The sequence below is a fragment of the Pavona decussata genome, unplaced genomic scaffold (genome assembly GCF_977016875.1).
Source record: "Pavona decussata unplaced genomic scaffold, jaPavDecu1.1 SCAFFOLD_199, whole genome shotgun sequence".
Lineage (NCBI taxonomy): Eukaryota > Metazoa > Cnidaria > Anthozoa > Scleractinia > Agariciidae > Pavona > Pavona decussata.
Window position 1 is genome coordinate 808818 of NW_028145607.1, and position 20845 is coordinate 829662.

Genomic DNA, 20845 nt, shown 5'->3' on the forward strand with positions numbered 1-20845 from the left:
AGCCATTTTTCAGGCGATTTACTCTTATGGAAGGTAGCATCCCATAACTCACTAATTAGCATGCCACAGAGAAGGTATATTTATTATTCCCTAATGTTTGCTTTTCCCTTTGTTATTTATTGGGATTCGCTACTATTAAAGTCATTCATCCTGTTGGATCATAGCTTAATTTTTCTCTACTCGTGAACTAATGGATCAGTAATCATAATTGTACTAGTTTACTGGTACAATACTAATAATTATGATTCACTTAATCGATTATTAAAATTATTTCACTTGGACTTCACTCACTAATTCGTAATTCAGAACAGCAGCAGTTAATAGGTGTCTGTGTCACTCGGATTGATTTTTTGTCACAGCGTTGGCAATGTAATCTAGCCCCCGCTCTTTCTACGTACTACGTAAATCATACAATTATTTCAGAGTGGAATGACGCCTAGATCACGTTTTACACCTCTAGTCTATCTTATAAATTATATTTAAAAACTGACGGCTGCGTTTCTTTTTGCGCAAGTGAATAGAAAAGAACATAAAAAGTAAAAGAAAACAAAATAAAAATAACGAACAAACAAAAAACAAGCACAATCACCACCACAAAAAAAACAGTTACAACGTTGATTGCGTATCATTTGCTCAAAGTTTAGTATCATATGATTTTGTTGGTTTAGCGGTGTGGATAGTGACGACGGTCACATCAGTGTGGGATTCGACGTTGCCGGGCCGTTCTTCGTCTTCTTTCCTTGAAGGATTCTCAGTTGATTCTTCCTCTTCTTCGAGGGTGAAGTTGACCACGCCGCTGTCTTTTATGGCGGTTGTCATGGACGGCATGTCAATTCTACCTGTCTGAAGTTGTTGCTTAAGAACGTTAGTCCCAGCCAATCCTCGAATTTCGCCCTGAAGTTCATTCAAAGGTAACAACAGGGCGAGGCAACAAGATAGGGACCATTTTGGATTTTTGCGCCATTCTTTGACGTAACGATAAATGTATATAATGTACTGGACTGAAAAGACAAAATAAACTAAATTACTTAAATTGTAATGGGAGAGTTAAAGAATCTTTTTCTAGGATTGAGAAATTAGAAATTTGAAACCTTTGAACCTGCCTCATTGGGTATTGATTGCTTTTACTTATAGACCTTTTCCATAAATGGCAGCCGATAAATTATTAATTTATTTTCATGGAAATTAGCCTTATTAGGCTCGCTAGCAAAGGCAAAATTCAGTAGAATTTTTACTTTAAAACGAAGTTGGTAAGGCCTATTAACATATTTGAAAAGAATAATAAATCGGCCGCCATTAATGAAAAAGGGCAATGCAATACTCGTTGGTCTGCTTCTCTGTTTTTTCCTCGAATCCGTTATTTACACATTACTGAAATACGGAAATTCCCCAATAGTCCTTTTGCAACAGTTGATCACGTTACCTACTTCTCTTAAACACAATGATTTACCTATTTTTAGCAAATAATTTTATCAAAACTGAAAAGAGCGTAAAAAAGAAAACAACCTGGCATGCGAATTGCCAGGCTTATATCTTCGAAAGAGAAATTTTTATGGACGTTCAAAATTAGAAGGATTTGTGTGAGAAAAAGCCAGCTTGCCATCCAGTCACGCTTTAGTGCTTTTCCATACAAATCCTTGTAAATTTTCCAATTTTTAAACAGGCACAAAATCTTTTTGCATTTTTGTAATTCATATAGCTGCAGCTATTGGCAAGTTTGCCAATTTTTGGTCACGTGATCAACTGTTGCAAAAGGCCTATTCCTTAGAGACATCAGTCCCAGGGAAATTTGTGTTACCTTTTGAAAACACAGTAACTGAGGATTGGCCAAAATTTAAACTGTCCGCTGAGAAGTGGAAAAGTTTATTTTTTTAGCTGATAGCTATGAAACGTTCATCATATGTTACCTGTTTGAGATGCCTAACCTTTGTTTGAGTACTAGTATGGCCATTGTAGATTTTTATTGGGAACAACTACCCAGTTACAGTGTAGTTGATACCTTGATGGCTTGTAGCTCTTCAGTTTTGTCTAGAGGTCTTGTGATCGTTAGAAGAGATTGGAATCGCTTGAAAGTTATTTAGAAATGTTCGGATGATACCCGGCGCTGTCCGATCAGCTAATGAGAAATGGCTTAACAGAATGCCGTCTTTGCACACATATCGTTTGTTTCAAAGAAGAGATAGTATCCATCCGTAAGGATAAGAAAGAGAAATTGTATTTGCCGTATCTATAGTCAGGCACGCGAAATGCGAAGGACTGGACTGAACAGACTTGAGTTGGCTTACTTCACTTTTCTGGTGTGAAAGAAGGCCTTGAATCAAACTTAAGAAGAATTCTAGGAGGAGATGATTTGTAATTTAAAGCACAATAAATACAATTGAGATACTTTTGAGTCAGAAATAAAGTTTGTCATCTGAGTTGTCTGGTTCTAAATCTGGCCGTACTATCCTACTTTAAAATCTCAGGATTTGGAAAGTGGGCAAAAATACGTATTTGCAGGTAAGAGCACGAACCTCTGTTAGGTAGAAATTTGGCAAATGACAAGATTTTGAAATTTTGCCTTATTTGAAACTTTCTAAAATATAGCAAATATTTGAATGTAGGTTGTACGGCTAATATTGTAGAAATTTAGCGAGAAAAAATGGTTTTCGCAATCTACGGTAGGAAATTAAAGCAATTGCGCATGCTTGTTTCAGGGAAAACCCGGGTTGCAGCGTGCGCGCGCGCTCCAACTGGTGAGCGCATGCTACCTTCGTGTTCAGGGATTTTCCGCAGCCCTGCAAGGGCTTCAAGGCTGTTAAGGACCAGCAACCATTAGAAAACACGTTTTTTTAGTTTTCAAGCCCAAACATAATTTAGCTACTTAGCACACTTCTGGAACCTACTCGGTATATGGTAAAATTGTTTTTTTTTTTTCCGAGGGCCGCCATTTTGTTATTTTTGCTTGCGCGGTCGCTAGCTCGCATCACATCCACGCGTGTGATGCTTTCGTGTTGGGAGAGCGCGCATATTACACTCACATAGTACAACACCTGTAGTAAGTCACCTTTATGGATCCTAGTCAAGCACGGCTTTGATGTTGTTTTACGGGCTAAATTTGCCATCAACGTGCGAGAAAGATTAACAGTAAAACTTGCATTATTATGGTATTTGTGTTCTCAACCCTCAATACATGACACGATGCAAATATTTGTGGAATATTTTATATTATTCAATATTTGTATGAATATCGAATACTTAAAACCATGTTTTACTGGGTATCCTAGTTTTCCATGGCCGTAGACCACATGAAGAAATGGCATCGAGGGGTACGCATAAATACAACGTTCGCTTGAATAAATTGCATGACCGAATTCGTACAGGATAAGACAATTCTTGGTTTTCACATGACGTCATAAAAAACTGAAATTCATAACTAAACACAATTTTGGGTTTTTATCTTCATCACATATAAGAAAATCTAAATTTCTATCAGCCTGCTTGTTTTCAGCAGGATAGCATTTTTTGTTTTGAAAATAGAGCAGTTTGAATTTTAGATTTTTGCGCAGTGCGTGACAGAAGGATTGCTGCTCTAAACGTGTCACGTACATGAAAACATCGATTCGCCTCGTGTTTTTTTTTAGGTCTGATCAGCTAACATGTAATAGAAGCGTAAATGTCAATGTGTGAAAGTTCAGCAGAGAGAAGAAAGGCTTTGAAATAGCCAAGGTAAACTCCAGATGTTTTTGCTGGTTTCCGGCCGCCATGTTGGTGCCCATCAGACGGGGCACCAACATGGCGTCCCATACTAAACTCTGTAATTTTCCGTGGTACATTTTCTCGAATAACTCGATTAGGAGATATCGCACAGCCCTGTGGCTTTCACACGTTTTTTATGTATCACTGTTCTACAACACATCAATTTCTTGACTTTATCTATTGAATGGTTGAGGATTTTATTTTTTCACTTGCGTGACGATGTGTGAGGTGAAAGCCACCTATAACAATTTACATCCTGTTACGCAACAAGCCATGACGCCATAAACTAAGACCTTTTACCACCGATTTCATTGATACGCGACCCTCAATAAAAAATCCTGCGAAAATTTGGCGATTTACTTCCGTCAATCCTGCGCTCCTTATATGGTGTTATATGAATGCCGCTCTCGTTTTCAAAAATATGGCCGCCAATTTGTAGTCTGTTCGTTCGACATGGTTGCTTCTTAATCTTCAAGTTTACGTTAGCGAGTGGTGTATTTGCTCATGCAGGGGTTTAGCATCGATTGATGAAAAGCCACCGCTCTGACTGTCTTTCCTCTTGCGTACTGAACTGAGCCATCCCTGTATATTTTCATCTTCGTACACTCCTGGATATTGCTCAAACAATACGTAATGTGCTGTAAATGATAAAAGGTGATCAATGTCATCTACTGCATGCTCGTTTATTTATGCCGATTTATGCGATTCTTTTTTCACCTACCGTCCATTTGGCTTGCTTCTTCCGTCCGGGCTGTGAAATCAACCGTGGAGGTTGAATACAAGAGCGGCATTCCTATAACACCATATTAGGAGCGCATGATTGACGGAAGCAAATGGCCAAATGCTCGCGGGAGTTTTTATTCGAGGGTCGCGTATCAATGAAATCGGTGTTAAATGGGTTTTATTTGGAGTGTCTTTAAAATCTGGAACATGGGATATTCTGGAACATCTCAGAACATCCCGGAACATGAAATAGAACGAAATAAATTAACGAAAAAATAGAAAAAATATGTTTGAAAACTAAAACTTTGAAAAGCTTAGTTATGAAAAAAAAAACATAACATAAATCAGATTAACTACAATAAAAGAAAAATATTTGTATAAAAAGATTGTTCCTCTTGAAGATACTGATCCGCTTACATTATGTAAATAAAGATTGAGCTTGCACGAGTATGTCTTTCAGAGTAAAATTGGTTTTATCAAGGCCTGTGCTATACCGGTGTTTTTGTATCTGGTCAAGACGGATTTGATAGAGCCTTTTATTTATCAATCGTATGTTTAATATTTGAAAATCTCCTCATTTTGAATATGACCTCTTATTCTGTGTGTTTAACGATGGTGTTTTTGATGCCATATAGGCCATTTCAGCTGGGTTTGGCTTGGCTCGTTTAAGCTCGTGATAGTTTTAACTATTGTTATTGTTGACATCTGTGTAGTGATAGGGCAGGAAACCTCCCTTGGTTCGTCCAATTAGTATCATTCTTTAGTTATTTCGTTCTATTCAATGCTCCCGAATGTTCCGGAATGTTCCATGTTCCGGATTTTATTTACGCCCTTTTAGAATAAAATTTGACACAAATGAGGTCGATTGGAAACGTAAATCTTCACAATGTACCGTCAAGAATAAAGTCAATAAAATAATACACGACCTAGCAGGCTGTATGTAGTCCGCCGGCAGACTACCGGGACTTCTAACACGCTTAATGGAGTAAAATGTCAGCGAATAGGTTTGAAATGCCCTACAAACTATGAAATATCATTTCCTCACACGATGGCCTGTTGCTGGTATTTTTCTCCCACTTGTGCGGGCTCGTCAATCGCGGCGATGTGTACCACCAAAACATACAACAATGACAAAGCGGGTGACAAGAACGAACGTCCTTTGCTTGATATAAGGGGACGTTCCACAGCTACCGAGAGAGGAGCAACATTTTGGAATACTTCAATAATCGAAATGAAGTTCTCCATTGAAAGAAGTCGGTGAGGAGCGCAAAGAACAAGCCGAATTACGGTATGACAAACATGGATTCGCTTTTAGAGGAGATGATCGGAAACAAATTGGAAATGTGTGATCCACTGATTGATTCGTACTTGAAGGAGATCGGGAAAGCCATAGGTTCGCAGCTAAGCAGATCAAAAGCCACCAGCTTAGCCAACAGTCCGGCACAGTTATCAAATTTGATAACCGCGTGACGTCACAACATAGCGCTCGGTGAGTTTTCGGAGAGCGTTCAATAATTTCGGTAATTTTTCGGTTGTGCTCGCGTTCCATACCCAGAATTCCAGGCCTGAACGTCGATAGAACAATAAACTTCAAGGCCCTGCAAAAATGGAGACCATCGGGAAAGAATTATGCGAGATCTTCCCTTGCGATTTGAAGAGGTGGTACGAAATGACAGTCCCTTTCAGGTATGTTTATTGTCTATGCCATCAATTTTAAGGTAGTTGTAAATTTTTGTGGTACACGAAGAAAAGATGTCGTAATCTTCATTAATATATCTTTCGATTCAACACTTATTTGTCGGAGGGCATGAAGAATTGTAAGAGGGCACTATGATATTTTGATTTGCGGTCTGATTCCGCCACTGACCGCCATTGTTAATTACTTGTGCTTCTAGGATGACTAGAAATGAAGGCAGCATTATGGATTTCCACCGAGAGAAAATAGCTACTTAACCTTTGGAAACAGGGATTCGTTTTAACTTACAATGCGAGTTGCTCTCGGTGGAATAAATACCGGAGGAATCTTGATGTCCAAGAGCGCCAAGAAACTGAAAGGGTGTACGTTGAGAGATGTTGCTGGCAAGCAAATAGGCAGAGTACCATATTTTCTCAATAAAGAAAAAAAGGAGCTCATGGACTGCGGGAAAGTCTAGTGATGAAGGGTAGGATTTCAAAATTAAGACGGTTATCCAGGAACGATTTTGATAAACAACTCAGTCGAAAATTATCGAACGCTTTGTTCCGGAAATGCCTCTTTGGCAATTACATGTCTTTGTCTTGTTCAGTATCGTTACTAATATGACTGGATACGAACGGAAATAATTCGTATTTTTCTAGGTAGTACATTTAAGCTTACATTTACGTGACTGTAATATTTTTATTTCTGTTCTCGTCGTTAGATTAATAACCAGCCAGCCGACAGTAACCACAGAGAGTGATTTCAGAGCTCGGTGATGAAGGTGACATGCCGGATGTTGAGCTATGCCTTCACAGTACGATTTTACGAATTTCCCAAAATGTAATTATCCTTTACAAATTTATGCTTGGTGTTTTAAGCCCGTGTAATGCCAGACTCACAACAGTTCCAGCTTTAAGCCACAGCAAACAACCTCAATACGCCCTTTCAAGAACAATTTAAACGGGACTTGGCCGTTGCACTTCTATTTTATTTTTTATTTTACTTCTATTGCAGTACGTCGCTTCAATTATCTAGGACAGATCGAAGTGACTCTACACATGTCGCTACTCAATCGAATCATCGCCTCCTGCACTTTCGAAATCCCTGGTACAAGAAAGAAACAAAATTTATTTGAAGTCCCATTTTAAAAGTTAGTTATAACGCAAAAATTCTTTATTTCTTCATTCATACAGATTGACGAAGAACAAGAAGGAGAGGAGCAAGGCAACAAGAAGTTCAAATCATGTTAATATTTCTGCAATAAACAAGCATCTTTGATGGAAGTTATTTTCTTGGGATTAGTGTTTCTTTTTGATCGGCTATCGCTCAGGAATTCTGTTCTTTAGCCAAAGCCGCTCGAGGTTTCCTCGGTCCACCACGACGCTATAAGGCTTTCGATAGATATCAAAATGAGCTTTGTCAGTTAATTATGGACAATGATTGTTTCGTATTTCCCTGATGTCAGGCCAAAATTCCTATTCTAAACCTTTCCTTGCGTACAATTTACTGTGCGACCGAGATCGAATGTTGAATTAGAGCCCCATTAAAATGTTTTCATATTGAAATGGCCACCATATTGAAAGAAGATGGTTACTATGATAACATGTCACGTGAACTGTAACTTGAGGTTTGATTGGCGAATAGTTTGTTTTGGTCCCGGTTATCAAATTTGATAACCCAGTTATTCTTTTTGTTCCTTGGCCTGTGTTCCGCCATGTCCCTACCCTGGCTAGGGGATACTCGGGAGACACAACAGCCTTGAGCCCCTCCCCGTTAAATTTTCACAAAGAGAAAAAGTTGTAATTTATGTAAATTCAAATGACAAACGAACAATGAGAATATTGGCCCGGAACAACGTCAAGCGAATATATCTACATAAATTATTATCACGGATGCCATTTTAGAAACTAACCACATCACATGACCAGAACAGCGTCGCGGAGGAAAGTTGCCTAGCAACGCGCCATTGTGTCTACACACGGGTATCCAAGAAGATGTTCCAATAATGAATTAATCCATCAAATAAAACCACTGGTAAATTAAAAGTGTGTAGTGGTGAATTAAATCCAGAAAGTGTTGTATAAGGCAAGATACAGCAGAATTTCATCCCACCGTGTAAAAATTAAACAAACAAATAAATAAATAAATAAACAAAAACAAAAAAAAAACTTAAATTATTATATCAGAGAGAACGGTAGATTTCCCTGTCGAGGAGTGCAAAGCATAATGGGTGACAATGTTATCAATATCTTGTCGGCATGGTAACAGCAAGCCATTTGATAAAATTACTGTTATACCAGATTGTAAGCTGATACATCTTAGGAAAAGTCAGCAAGTTTGGTGCTGTTTGCGTTCGTACTTTAAACGTCACGGGCTGATTCTAGATCAGTCTCCCCACCCTCTCTTTCCAGGCTACATTCATGAGATAAAAAGATGACTTACAAAAAGGCACTTACCAATTAGAAGGAGGATCACTGAAGCATTTGCTCCAACTACCAGAAACTCGAACATGATTTTATCCACGGAATGATCCACAGATGAAGGGATGTTTTCGCTGGGAATTTTACTCACGGCTCCTATTCCCAAGTTGATGAAAGTAACCACTAAAGATGTTAGCATTAACCTGTTCTCGAACGGATCTACCACTGGTTTTTTGACGGCAAAGCCAATTGCATAGATACCTGACATGATGGAAGCGATTCCTGCATAGGACCTGCTCTCACTGCCGATTAGGATTAAACCAGATGTCAGGATAACCTTGCGCACTGTATCAACAAGTTCCCAGTACCATGCAGAAGGCCTGTAGTTTTCAAACAGGAATCGTAATCCCGTAAGCAATTCAGCCCTTTTGGCTCCATTGTTGTCGTCGCAACTTTCACCGGCACCTTCGTCGTCGTTTCGGATAGTTTGCAGCGCCCTTCGTTGACTCAAGAGGAGAGTGAGGAATGAAGCTGCTGGCAGGAAAAGCACGTAACCGACGGCAACGTATCCGACGATAACTAAACGATTGTATCTTGAACTATTACAGTTGATGCCAAAGTCCGCCTTTAAATAACTGGTACAATCATCCTTTTCATCATCACTGCAAAGCGTGCGACAAGCGAGAGGCAGTACGGCTGCTGTTTTCAAACACGTGCTGAGGTAGGTAACATACAGGATGAAAAACGCGTTTCTGTAGATCAACTCTTTCGTCTGAGACATTTTCAGGGCTTTCTGTTGGTCATCGAAGGTGGAACGCAATCTGAGGTATAACTTTCTGATTCCGTAAACACAGATCGACAGGATGATAACTAAAGTGTTTAGCGTGAGTATGGAAAAAAGATCTCCAAATGCATCAATTTTCAATTCTGGGAAGAGACAGTGAACAGGCGCAATCTGGAACACGTTTAACTGCAAAGCCTGGGAATATGTTCCGATGAGGGCAAGAGATTGGGGCCATTCAATGTATGCAAATGCTTCAAGCAGTCCAAACGTTACTTGGTAAAAACCAATAACGATTTTGAGCCGCCCAAGAACAATGTCCACTGAGGAACGCCCGACATTCTTTTTGCTTTTCTTTTTGCTTGACCATACCAGGATAGCGATTATTATGATAATTACTGCAGCTGAGATAGAAAGCTGCCCGATCATCCATTTTTTTGTTGGGCACAGTTCGCAGCTTTTAAATTGCTTGTAGTAGCCATCACTGCATACTTCACACAACGGACCTTCGTATCCAGTGCTGCAGTTAGAATCTATACCTCCAGTACAAGATTCTTGGCGAGGACATCTATGAGGTTTCGGTAGAGCGTGTGGGTACTTAGTTAAAGACCGATTGGGTAGCGAGCCATTCATGTGTGCATTAACTTCAGCAGTAACATTAAGGACCTTGCTTGTGAATTCTTTATAGAGATGTTTATGTGTCTCATTTTTCCAGTTCCACCAGAAACCAGGCTTTAAAGTTGCGAAGTCATCAGCGCATTCTAAACCATCAGCAGCACATGGTTTGCATTCCCCAAACAGATCTGTCCGATGAAACGACTGCAGGCATTTGCAAGCTCGAAATCCAGCAAAAGAGCTAGAATCAGTTCCTGTTTACGAAAAATAAAGTATAGTTTTTAATCTCCTTATCTATGCATGTATAGCTTTTCGCCTCTGTGTCTGTTAGTGATTTTGAGGTCGCTCATAACGGTTTGCAGCTTTTCTCTTCAGTTGTAATTTGATCGATAAGTACTGCTATTCTTTATCAGTAAATGGTGCAAAAATAGTCAATTGTTCAACTTAATAGGTAACCATGGCAAAAATATAGCCGTTAAAAACATCCATTGTTTTAGCTTAGGTTAGCATAACACAGAAACGGGCTGTGTGATCCCAACGTTTTACTATGGAATTGTAACCAGCATGCCAATAAGCACCTTCTTGCAAATTCACTAAAAAAAAGATGTTATATGAGGGGTTTAGGAGCCACCTTGAATTTTCAAAAATGTGACGTGAATTATTTAGCGCAGTATAAATTAATATTTCATAACTAGTGTTCTCATATGCACCGCCGGGACTGAAAGCCTGCCAGATGGGATTAATCAAAGTAAATTTTCCTTGTTGTTTTCAGTTGTTATTTTATTAACAGTTGCTCATGTTTGGAAATCGTTTCAATCTTTTCCCGTAAGGAAAATTGTCTTTTAATATTAGAATATACAGTGTGGTGTTTGTTTAGAGGAAGAACGAAAGAAAAGGAGGCACCAACGTTTGAGCATCTTGGCCAGGGATGAGTAAACTCTGCAGCGACACGTTTGATTTTTTCATCGATGCGTCTGGACAAGTGAAAGAAGGGACAACGCCACAAAACCTTTCAAGGGTTAAAATCATAAACTGGGTTAGGTTATTACATGCCTTGTGTTACGCTGTAGATTTTAACTCCTTTAAACACTTTGGACATTTTTGCAAGATAATGGTATTACCTTGTGGACAGGCTCTGCAATCGCTGGCGCTCTTCCCAGGCGCATCGTTCTCAGACACAAAAGTTCCATTAGGACATCGTACACAACTGTCACTGACAAAGGCTTCAGTGTCCGAATAATGACCTCCTAAAATGTTAAACAAAAAAATATTCAAAACATAAAAGCCTTAACCATGCTTTCTAGGGTAAGAAGGGAAATGGCGGGAGCGTCACACAAGTGGTACGCGATAAACGAGCAGCTCACCATAGCTATTGAGCTTCCATGACATTTTTGTATAACCAATCAAAGCAATTTAAAGGATGTTACGCCGCAACTGAATGTAATACTAACACAAAATGTAATAACATCGACGCAAACTGTAATAAAGTATTCAACGCAAAATGTAAGAACTTTTCAACGCAAAATGTAAGAACGTTTCTGACGCACAATGTATAACGCAAAATGTAATAACTCACGAATGACGTGAATGGTATTTTGAAAACAGTATCATGATTCAGTGTACGTTTACCTATGCATAAATTGAATAACAGGTGTACAGGTTTTATTCTCACGTCTTAAAAGTTTCAGACCGGAAGATTAATTTTTTTTTTTTACCGTATCTACTTATTGTGTCACTTAAAATGTGACTTTTTGGTGCTACGCTTATTGAAAAGAAGAGTTCTTAAATTTTGCGTTGAATGCTTTATCACATTTTGCGTTAGTATTGCATTTTGCAGGGACTCTCGTATATTTCGTATATTATACACGTTCGTGTGGCACTCAAAAAATAGGCGCCGCCCTCCAAAAAGCGCCTCAGCCCTCAATAACAACGCGGTCACTTATTCGAAGCACATGAACATTAACTCTATAGGGTGATAGATTACGAAGGGGCTTTCATCCTCATATAACTACAGTCAAACCTCTTAAAAGCGGACACCACGGGAACATGAATTAGTGTCCGTATTATAGAGGTGTCAATTTTTGAGAAGTAGGCTTTAGATGGATTTCGGTCTCTCAGAGACCAAGTGAACTGTCCGTAAAAGAGAGGTGTCCGGATCAAGAGGTGTCCGTAAAGAGAGGTTTCGCTGTGCCCGAGTCCGATCTACAGAGTTTTTTAACTGAGTCTCTTTATGTCTATTATGCATTTACGTTTCCAAAAGTGACTGTTTTAAAGGAGCGTAGCACCTAAAAGTCACATTGTTAAGCGCCACAATAAGTAGATACGGTAAGAAAACACCAGTCCCCCGATCTTAAACTTTTAAGACTGGAGAATAAAACCTGTACTCCTGTTATTCAATTTATGCATAGGTGAATATACACTGAATCATGATACTGATTTCGAAATACTATACACGTCATTCGTGAGTTATTACATTTTGCGTTATTACATTATGCGTCAGAAAAGTTCTTACATTTTGCGTTGAATACTTTATTACAGTTTGCGTCTATGTTATTACAATTTTGCGGCGTAAAAGACCTTTTTCTTTTTCTTAACTTTATTGACTTTAATGCATTGAGAAGTAAATTCACTTCAATGTGTAACGAAAAAAAATAACGCTTGCGCGCGTTAAGTTTTGTCCTCTAAAGATAACATGCTGGAGTCAAGAATGTGATTTGTGAAGCACACTAGATAAATTAAAGGGGCAGCTTTATGGAAGATATCATAATTTCGGGCAAAAATTCACTAAATTTAAACTTTAAACACTGTCTTACAGTTAATTTCTAAATCGCTAATTAAAAACAATTGACGCAAAGGTTGAACTAAAATATAGTACAACCGATTTTTAACGTGTTACGACAGCAAAAATTATTGGAAAAGGTTGGCCTGACGTTTTCAAATTTGAACCCATCTTTATTTTGGTCGTCTTCCAGATGATAGTTTCTTGGCATTCTACTATTCTTTTAATTTAATTTTGGTCGTTATATCTTGGCTGCTATCGACGGAATAGTGTTTGTTTTATTTTCAGTGTGTTGATAATTATAGCGTGATACTGTCCCTTTAAGATGAAGTTTTTCCAGGACAGCATTCATTATTTTGCAGATTCAATTTCAATAAAAATTGAGCATCACTGGAAGAAGCTTTCATTAACGTTATGATAGAACTGTACATTTTAAAACATCTTTTTTGGTTTAAAAAAAATACATCCATCCAATGAGTCATATTTAACACATTACAAGGTATGTCTTTAGTAAAGAACAGGAAACCTTAATCCTTTGTGGTTTTATATCAGGTTGTCAGTGTACCAAGTATGAATTTGACAGTCCAAACGGCACAATGCTTTTAATTTTCTGTGTTTGGCGGCAAACTATGATACCCTATTGAGCATGATTCTATGATCAAATCATCTCTGTAAAAAATCCACTATTTTGTTTTTATCAAGTGCGGACATGAAAATTCTAACTTCGTTTCTGGAAGCGCTCGTACTGTCTCGGTTTCTTATTCCATCCAAAAATACAAACGAATGTTCCCTTCTTTTTTATAGAGATAAGTGAAAATGCCTTTTTGGGGAAATTGGGAGGTTTAGAAGGTACAGTAAACACCCCCTGTCTTGAAAATAAAACCATTTTCTTGGGATGGTAGGGTTTACAGTACAGTTACAACTGGCATCTCAAACTTGTATGTCTGGAACAAAAAAATGTTTCCCTTGTTTGTTGGAGATAGCGGAAGTCTACTCTATGGTCAATTTTTACTCTATAGGCAATTTTTATCGGTTACTTGTAGAACCCATGTCATGACCTCAATCGGTCACGTTCTCCTATCTGATTGGTTCATCCAAATGGCCTTCTCTAAGTATCAAATTTTGAAGCCTAAGCTTTAAAGATATAAATCTTAACAATTCTTTGAATGTAGTTTCCTTGGTCGCTTTGAACAAACATTTCGCTCCGTCAAGGTTAGTTGTTATGAACATATATCTCTTGTGTTCTGCAATCTTGATAAAGTGGACTTTAATTCCATTTATCTCTTTGTTTATTTATTTATTTTTATTCTGAGTAGGTAGGTCGAATTGTGCGAAGAAAATGACCTTGAAAATCCATGCTGTTCCACAGAGTTGTTGTTGTTGTTGTTGTTGTTTTAATTTTTATCACTTTTCCGGGGAATCCATGCCCCATTTGTCTTCCGAGCTAAGTGAAATGTTTTAAACCATACGTAGTAAGACAATGTGTCACATTCCCGACACCCCTTCCGAAATTCCTACTTTTTTTCCTGTAAACCGTATGTCCACCTTGCCTAGATCAGTATCTTATGATCAGGTTTTTCTGCTGAGCGCCTTTATAGCACATGCCATAACCCGGACACAGAGTATTCGAGGGAGTGAGCAAACATTTAATGTCGGAATACTCATGAACAACCAGCGAAAGATGCTGCATTTAAATAGTCAAAACAGCAGTGTATATCGAACAAATGAATGAATGAATGAATGAATGAATGAATGAATGAAAATGAATGAATGAATGAATGAATGAAGGAATGAATGAATGAATGATCAATAATTCAACATTTTTGTTTTTAAATTAGTTAATTGTTTTAAGAAGAAAATTAGCGATAAGAAAATCCGACGTTTAGATGTCTCTGTGTCCGTCATTTAATAAATTTCAATAAATATGCAAGGAAAATGTAATATATATGACGACAGAAAGTTGCCGAGACGTCGATTTCCTTATTGCTAATTTTTTATCATAAATTTTTGTCAAAGTCTTCAGTTATAATAAATCAGTTGTTTGCCAGCTTTAATGCAGTGCTGGCCATTTATGATGAGCTCTTCTTAGGAAACAACTTTGTTAAAAGACTTAACAGTGATTTTAAAAATATCTTCTATACAAAATAGACAATTGAAGAGACTCACCTGCTGGGCACTCCTGGCAGGTACGAATGCCCAACTTCAAAATCGTGCCGGATTGGCATGGAAGGAGTCTGTATTCTCCTAGTGATGTATTTCCAAACCCAGCAGCCACAAAAGCCTGCTTTATGCTCGGCCCGACTAGTGAATGTGACATTTGAGAAAGGTTGATATCTTCTGATTCGCTTTCCCCCAGGCCACTTCAAACAAATCACAACAAAAGGAAACAAATAATAGAATACTTCGCTGAAATCGATCAAGCTAAGAATTAATTGTGCAATAATATATTCAGAAAATAATTAGTTTAACACTTACAGCTGGATTTTGCAGCGCACTTTTCCATTTGCACGGGTGAATTTCATGGTACCTATTTTCCCATTTTTCACAGTTCTGCAAAAGGTACATACATAGCTATTTGGTTTTCAACGGGTTCATTGAATCATGAAATTGAACTGAAAAAAAAAAACATTACGTCATTTACCCGAGCTTATTTTTTATTATTATTATTATTATTATTATTATTATTATTATTATTATTATTGTTATTATTATTATTTTTACATTCTCTGCTCGGAAGGGGTTGGGGGTAGGGGGCTCGTATGGACTATCAAGGCTTTGACATTAGCACCCGAGAGAAAGATGGTACTTCAAAGATGTTTCCTTTGAGGAGTACAATGAGGATATGTGTCCAAATGGAGGCCATTTGGTTTTCTTTCTTTTTTTTTAAGTAAATAAAAATAAAATAAATAAATAGGAATTTCTGTGGGCTCCACGGAGGGGCTCTTCTCTCCACTGTTTCCAGGTCGAATTGGAATTTGGAAGTGTTGAGTGACAGGGTACTGCAAACATATTTGCTTTAGGTTTCTCAAAACAGGAAGATTCCTTTTTCGGCAAAAAATAATACGTGCTATAATTTAGTTGACACTGCAAGATGAAAATAAGTGAAAACTGACCTGTCATAGCGAATCGTTTCCAGGTAAATTTATTTAAAAAGTTATAAAAGTTCAAAAACTCCTCTAGAAAACACGGTGTCAAACTGGAATATCTATTAATAAAGAGTATCGCTATTTACTATTTGATAACAAAAAAAATATCGTTTAAACGCGGAGCAGGATTTTTGATACTCACATTTCAGTAGCCAGATTAGCTGCCCCAATGAGAGATGTAGAGTTTACTAATTCCAACTCCGTCCTTATCATGTATCTAACGACAAGGAAACGATATTGTGTTGTTTTCCTTTTTATCAAATATTATTTAATACTGGCTTTCACAAGAGTAACGGGGTGATGACAAACCTTATAATTCGACATCCTTTGAAACTTTGTTTTTATAACTGATCTCGGACAAATAATTGAATTTATCAAAAGCTTTCAAGTTGACACCTAATCATCCGAGCATTCTAATGCATTCTTTAGAAAACGAGAAAAAGAGTTATTGTTTCTAACTTGTGTTTGTAAATAAAAGTAGACAATTTGCGGGAGTGAGTCAGGGTAGCTCTCTCGAGAAAAAAAGCAAGACGCTCAAGCTTACTACTAGTCAGTCGAACGGCGACGAAACCCCTTTTGAGAAAATTATAATTAACGGCAAATATTTGAAATGTGGCTTACTGTTTTTCATTTTCCCTTCACTTTGTTTTGGGTCATTCATTTACACATTTGTGTACCTTTATAGCCTACTTTTTATGTAGTAGTTTTTTTTGGAAAACAAATTCCTTCCGCCAAATTCACGAACTGTTGGGATACTTTACCTTATTCAGCACTTTAAACGAATTTTTGTTTTCCTTTCAAGACTAAAACGATTAATTTTCCATATCTCAAAGGTCTGTTCCGATCAAAAACACAACCATTTCTTATTACAATGTGAGCCGAACATCTGGAGCGATAAAGTCTTTCTACTGTCGAAAAGGACCGTTGGGTGCCTCGGACAAGTAGGATTAGTGGGTGAAATTTAGTAATGACTGATTGCCTCATTTTCTTTGGACCATGAGAAGAGATATCTGAGAAGCTTGCATATATACAGTAATACAGAAAATCCAGGCACAGTATATAAACGTCAGGTTGTCTTTGTGTCTTGTTGGTGATTTAGAAGGAATTTGTTGCTGTTTAAAGCCGGCAGTTTCGTTTCGTTTTTACCTTTAAATACCGAAAAATGAGGAATGCTAGAGACTCGCTTCCTTCTTCTCTCAGAAATTGCTCTCGCATCAAAATTCTCATCCACTTCTTCGACAAGCGCCATAACTTAACCATAACATTAACCTTTCATTGTGATCAATTCACACCGGATCTTACATAACGAGAATTGGAAGAAAATTCATTTGCCGTTGATTTTCGCTTACGTTCGGCCCTTTTGACAGAAACCGCCGTGGGAGGCTGCACGAGTTCGAATTACATTAGGTTCTCTTATTGGTCAATTGAAACCGACTCTCACGCGCCAACAACGAAAATTGCACAAGAGGGAAGAGCTTTCTTTCTATCACGAGTAATTACGGGCCCAGAACTATTGGGAAGATGTTTTCATTGTGGACAATGTTAACGGAATTAACAACGTTTCAACATATTCCAACATATACTCACATAGAAAGATCTTGGTACTGAGGCACAACGAATGCCCGAGATCCAATGGCCTGTATAGGATTATCTGACAGCAATCTGCGGAAAGAAAAAAATCCTTGCACAAGTCGGCATCTAGCTTAATTACCGAACAAGAGGCTCCCAAGTGCCCGGAACACTTTGAGAATAACACGTAAGTGAGATCTATGATTGAGATTTGCTAGAAACACAATAGGGCTGATTTTATGATATACTTTTTTTTTAATATTGGTATAAATAACTTTTAATGGAAGGTAAAAAAAATTACAGCATTTTATATTTATGCTATTAACCATAGTTTACAAACATTAATACACTTTCGTAGTTTCTAAGTTGCAAGCTATGCTTTTTCATTTTTAGTTTTTGTCAGTAAATGATTGAATTTGCACAAATTGACGACATTGACAAAAACAAATAACAACAACAACTTAGAAAACAAAACAAGACAAAAAACACGTCGAAAATGCATATTAAAACAAATATTGAAAGGTATATTTGAAGGTAGTAATACTGTGAGAAAACTGTCAAAAAAGAGATCTACGTTGTGTAAGCTGCTGTAGTAACCCACATAGTAGTTTTTTTTGGAAAACAAATTCCTTCCGCCAAATTCACGAACTGTTGGGATACTTTACCTTATTCAGCACTTTAAACGAATTTTTGTTTTCCTTTCAAGACTAAAACGATTAATTTTCCATATCTCAAAGGTCTGTTCCGATCAAAAACACAACCATTTCTTATTACAATGTGAGCCGAACATCTGGAGCGATAAAGTCTTTCTACTGTCGAAAAGGACCGTTGGGTGCCTCGGACAAGTAGGATTAGTGGGTGAAATTTAGTAATGACAGATTGCCTCATTTTCTTTGGACCATGAGAAGAGATATCTGAGAAGCTTGCATATATACAGTAATACAGAAAATCCAGGCACAGTATATAAACGTCAGGTTGTCTTTGTGTCTTGTTGGTGATTTAGAAGGAATTTGTTGCTGTTTAAAGCCGGCAGTTTCGTTTCGTTTTTACCTTTAAATATCGAAAAATGAGGAATGCTAGAGACTCGCTTCCTTCTTCTCTCAGAAATTGCTCTCGCATCAAAATTCTCATCCACTTCTTCGACAAGCGCCATAACTTAACCATAACATTAACCTTTCATTGTGATCAATTCACACCGGATCTTACATAACGAGAAGTGGAAGAAAATTCATTTGCCGTTGATTTTCGCTTACGTTCGGCCCTTTTGACAGAAACCGCCGTGGGAGGCTGCACGAGTTCGAATTACATTAGGTTCTCTTATTGGTCAATTGAAACCGACTCTCACGCGCCAACAACGAAAATTGCACAAGAGGGAAGAGCTTTCTTTCTATCACGAGTAATTACGGGCCCAGAACTATTGGGAAGATGTTTTCATTGTGGACAATGTTAACGGAATTAACAACGTTTCAACATATTCCAACATATACTCACATAGAAAGATCTTGGTACTGAGGCACAACGAATGCCCGAGATCCAATGGCCTGTATAGGATTATCTGACAGCAATCTGCGGAAAGAAAAAAATCCTTGCACAAGTCGGCATCTAGCTTAATTACCGAACAAGAGGCTCCCAAGTGCCCGGAACACTTTGAGAATAACACGTAAGTGAGATCTATGATTGAGATTTGCTAGAAACACAATAGGGCTGATTTTATGATATACTTTTTTTTTAATATTGGTATAAATAACTTTTAATGGAAGGTAAAAAAAATTACAGCATTTTATATTTATGCTATTAACCATAGTTTACAAACATTAATACACTTTCGTAGTTTCTAAGTTGCAAGCTATGCTTTTTCATTTTTAGTTTTTGTCAGTAAATGATTGAATTTGCACAAATTGACGACATTGACAAAAACAAATAACAACAACAACTTAGAAAACAAAACAAGACAAAAAACACGTCGAAAATGCATATTAAAACAAATATTGAAAGGTATATTTGAAGGTAGTAATACTGTGAGAAAACTGTCAAAAAAGAGATCTACGTTGTGTAAGCTGCTGTAGTAACCCACATACAATCATTATATTTGATAATGTTTGGGATTGTTCCGTTTTATTGGCTGAACAGCATTGGAAAGTCTTTCAAAAAGCTATAGCATAGGAGCAGCGTATTATTAGAACATGTGATGTAAGGAGTGAATGTCAGTTAAGCATTGACTGCATGCATTGTTGCCACAAATTTTGGCTCTTAAGGGCCCACTAAAGTATCTCGTTGCTAAGCTACACGGTTGCTACACAAGTGCAATTTAACTTCCGGTCAGCCAAAATTTTTTCGCGCGCTTTTTTTCGGCGCCGGCCTGTCGCCGATTCAAGTCGCCGGTACCTCTTTGTTTACTTCGTTGCAACAAACACAAGAAAAACTATTCTTTTATATTTTTATTGATTAAGTTTCTGCTTTACGGTTACAACATGCCGAAGAGTCGTGCCTTTATTTTTGAAACTTGAGTGTTTTGCTTGAAAATGTCATCCACGTAAGGACGTAAACAGAAAGCCGCAGCGATGGCTGCATGTCGATGAGGAAATCTCGAAAAGGTGACAGTACAAGTCTTCCAGTGTCAGGTTGGGAATCGAAATCTCAAAGATGCGGAGACACAAACTAAATTTAGTATTGCGCTATCATCACCTGCAAACTTCAAAGAAAACTCAGTGTCCGCGGACTTTTTGACCGCTCCGAAACTCCCTGACGTCTTTCGCGATAAAACTGTGCGACCCTGTGAACCTGAATCCGTGAACTTCCCTTCCGAACCTGAGAAACTCCACTGTTTAGATATAACACAAATAAACGAAGCTATCGAGGCCACTAAATTGCAACCACTCTCCTAAGACAGCATGGAACAGCAGACGGTGAGCAAGGAGGCTTGTAAATTATCCTTGAAGCAGGTCTAGCTCAAGAATTCCATTCTTACATCAAAAATGCTAATCACTCGATAGAAAACCTGACTGATAATGGTGAGCTCGAAACTTGTGATGAACAACTTCTCCTTACAACATCAACATCGCTTGAGAACCTAGTTAACAGTAATTTAAGTAATCTACAGCACTGTGACTGTGAAAAAGACCCTGAATTCGAATTTTGTTTGGTAAAACAAAACACAGTTGAAGAGTTCGAGTTCGAGTGTAGTCCATGTGGGAAGTTAACTTGAAGAGTAGCATTCCTGTCGTTAAAGCCACAGCTCGTCCAAGATCTGCAATACGTAATCTCGTTGCTCTTTCATTCCTTGTTAATGGGTAATATTTCAAAGATTACCACAAAATTCTCGGGACTCTCGGTCTGCATCACGTCAGTTCCACTCTGTGGATCCATATTATTGAATGGATTGCACCGTTCGTAAAA

The 20845-nt window shown here is 37.9% G+C and overlaps 1 protein-coding gene and 1 long non-coding RNA gene across 2 annotated transcripts; one reads left to right on the plus strand and one right to left on the minus strand.

The window, feature by feature from the left end:
- Window positions 1-551: 551 nt before the first annotated feature.
- LOC146461359 (uncharacterized) lies at window positions 552-16094 on the minus strand. Its single transcript, XM_085086941.1, has 6 exons — window positions 16023-16094; window positions 15210-15284; window positions 14901-15094; window positions 11077-11202; window positions 8596-10209; window positions 552-1001 (listed from the first exon to the last, which is right to left on the minus strand). Exons 1-6 carry the CDS (start codon window positions 16091-16093, stop codon window positions 634-636), a joined length of 2448 nt encoding a protein of 815 aa, XP_084943067.1. The 5' UTR covers window position 16094; the 3' UTR covers window positions 552-633.
- Window positions 5945-7009, plus strand: LOC146461360 (uncharacterized). Its single transcript, XR_014857417.1, has 3 exons — window positions 5945-6147; window positions 6357-6623; window positions 6861-7009. It is a non-coding gene; the product is annotated as an uncharacterized LOC146461360 (long non-coding RNA).
- Window positions 16095-20845: the final 4751 nt, after the last annotated feature.

Excerpts from the sequence above, each read along its gene's own strand:
- LOC146461359 (XM_085086941.1), bottom strand. The coding sequence starts at position 16,093 with ATGATAAGGACGGAGTTGGAATTAGTAAACTCTACATCTCTCATTGGG. Across the intron at positions 15,095-15,209 it reads GTGCGCTGCAAAATCCAGCT|TGGCCTGGGGGAAAGCGAAT; the intron begins GTAAGTGTTAAA and ends ATTTGTTTGAAG. Across the intron at positions 1,002-8,595 it reads AGTGATCCTCCTTCTAATTG|TCCAGTACATTATATACATT; the intron begins GTAAGTGCCTTT and ends TTGTCTTTTCAG.